Source organism: Eucyclogobius newberryi, unplaced genomic scaffold (genome assembly GCF_026437365.1).
Source record: "Eucyclogobius newberryi isolate DKJ021-1_F unplaced genomic scaffold, fEucNew1.0.hap1 SCAF_3, whole genome shotgun sequence".
Lineage (NCBI taxonomy): Eukaryota > Metazoa > Chordata > Actinopteri > Gobiiformes > Gobiidae > Eucyclogobius > Eucyclogobius newberryi.
The window spans coordinates 42,625,283-42,626,875 of NW_027315945.1; the positions used below are offsets into that span (position 1 = coordinate 42,625,283).

The 1,593-nt window shown below is 49.7% G+C and overlaps 2 protein-coding genes across 2 annotated transcripts in view; one reads left to right on the forward strand and one right to left on the reverse strand.

Moving 5' to 3' along the window:
• pi4kb (phosphatidylinositol 4-kinase, catalytic, beta) overlaps window positions 1-1,593 on the forward strand; it is a 116,299-nt gene that overhangs the window by 90,301 nt on the left and 24,405 nt on the right. The gene's annotated exons all lie outside the window — the stretch shown is intronic.
• The window catches only part of myo1eb (myosin IEb), a 102,604-nt gene that overhangs the window by 62,598 nt on the left and 38,413 nt on the right, over window positions 1-1,593 (reverse strand). Inside the window, exon 9 of the mRNA XM_072461393.1 lies at window positions 400-532. Coding sequence (XP_072317494.1) covers window positions 400-532 — 133 coding nt within the window. The remainder of the gene's footprint in view (window positions 1-399; window positions 533-1,593) is intronic.

Genomic DNA, 1,593 nt, shown 5'->3' on the forward strand with positions numbered 1-1,593 from the left:
GTTTAGACCTGGAGTTAGATCCGATTTAGACCTGGTTTAGACCCGGTTTAGACCCGGTTTAGACCTGGAGTTAGATCCGATTTAGACCTGGTTTGGACCCGGTTTAGACCTGGAGTTTGATCCGATTCAGACCTGGTTTAGACCCGGTTTAGTCCTGGTTTAGACCCGGTTTAGACCCGGTTTAGACCCGGTTTAGACCTGGAGTTAGATCCGATTTAGACCTTGTTTAGACCCGGTTTAGACCCGGTTTAGACCCAGTTTAGACCCGGTTTAGTCCTGGTTTAGACCCGGTTTAGACCCGGTGTAGACCCGGTTTAGACCCGGTTTAGACCCAGTTTAGACCCGGTTTAGTCCTGGTTTAGACCCGGTTTAGACCCGGTGTAGACCCGGTTTACTCACAGTCCTGACTCTCGACGGTGGCATAGTTGTTTTCTTCTCTGAAGCTGATGTTTCCGAGGTGAAGAATCGACGCCACGATCTGAAGAACTGAGTCTTTTTCCTCTGGAGACAAACCCACCACTGACATGGCCTCCTGAGGACCAGAGGGATCGTAACCAGACTACAGAGGGATCGTAACCAGACTACAGAGGGATCGTAACCAGACTACAGAGGGATCGTAACCAGACTACAGAGGGATCGTAACCAGACTACAGAGGGATCGTAACCAGACTACAGAGGGATCGTAACCAGACTACAGAGGGATCAAAACCAGACTACAGAGGGATCGTAACCAGACTACAGAGGGATGGTAACCAGACTACAGAGGGATCGTAACCAGACTACAGAGGGATCGTAACCAGACTACAGAGGGATCGTAACCAGACTACAGAGGGATCAAAACCAGACTACAGAGGGATCGTAACCAGACTACAGAGGGATCGTAACCAGACTACAGAGGGATCAAAACCAGACTACAGAGGGATCAAAACCAGACTACAGAGGGATCGTAACCAGACTACAGAGGGATGGTAACCAGACTACAGAGGGATCGTAACCAGACTACAGAGGGATCGTAACCAGACTACAGAGGGATCGTAACCAGACTACAGAGGGATCAAAACCAGACTACAGAGGGATCGTAACCAGACTACAGAGGGATGGTAACCAGACTACAGAGGGATCGTAACCAGACTACAGAGGGATCGTAACCAGACTACAGAGGGATCGTAACCAGACTACAGAGGGATCGTAACCAGACTACAGAGGGATCGTAACCAGACTACAGAGGGATCGTAACCAGACTACAGAGGGATCGTAACCAGACTACAGAGGGATCGTAACCAGACTACAGAGGGATCGTAACCAGACTACAGAGGGATCGTAACCAGACTACAGAGGGATCGTAACCAGACTACAGAGGGATCGTAACCAGACTACAGAGGGATCAAAACCAGACTACAGAGGGATCGTAACCAGACTACAGAGGGATCGTAACCAGACTACAGAGGGATCGTAACCAGACTACAGAGGGATCGTAACCAGACTACAGAGGGATCGTAACCAGACTACAGAGGGATCGTAACCAGACTACAGAGGGATCGTAACCAGACTACAGAGGGATCGTAACCAGACTACAGAGGGATCAAAACCAGA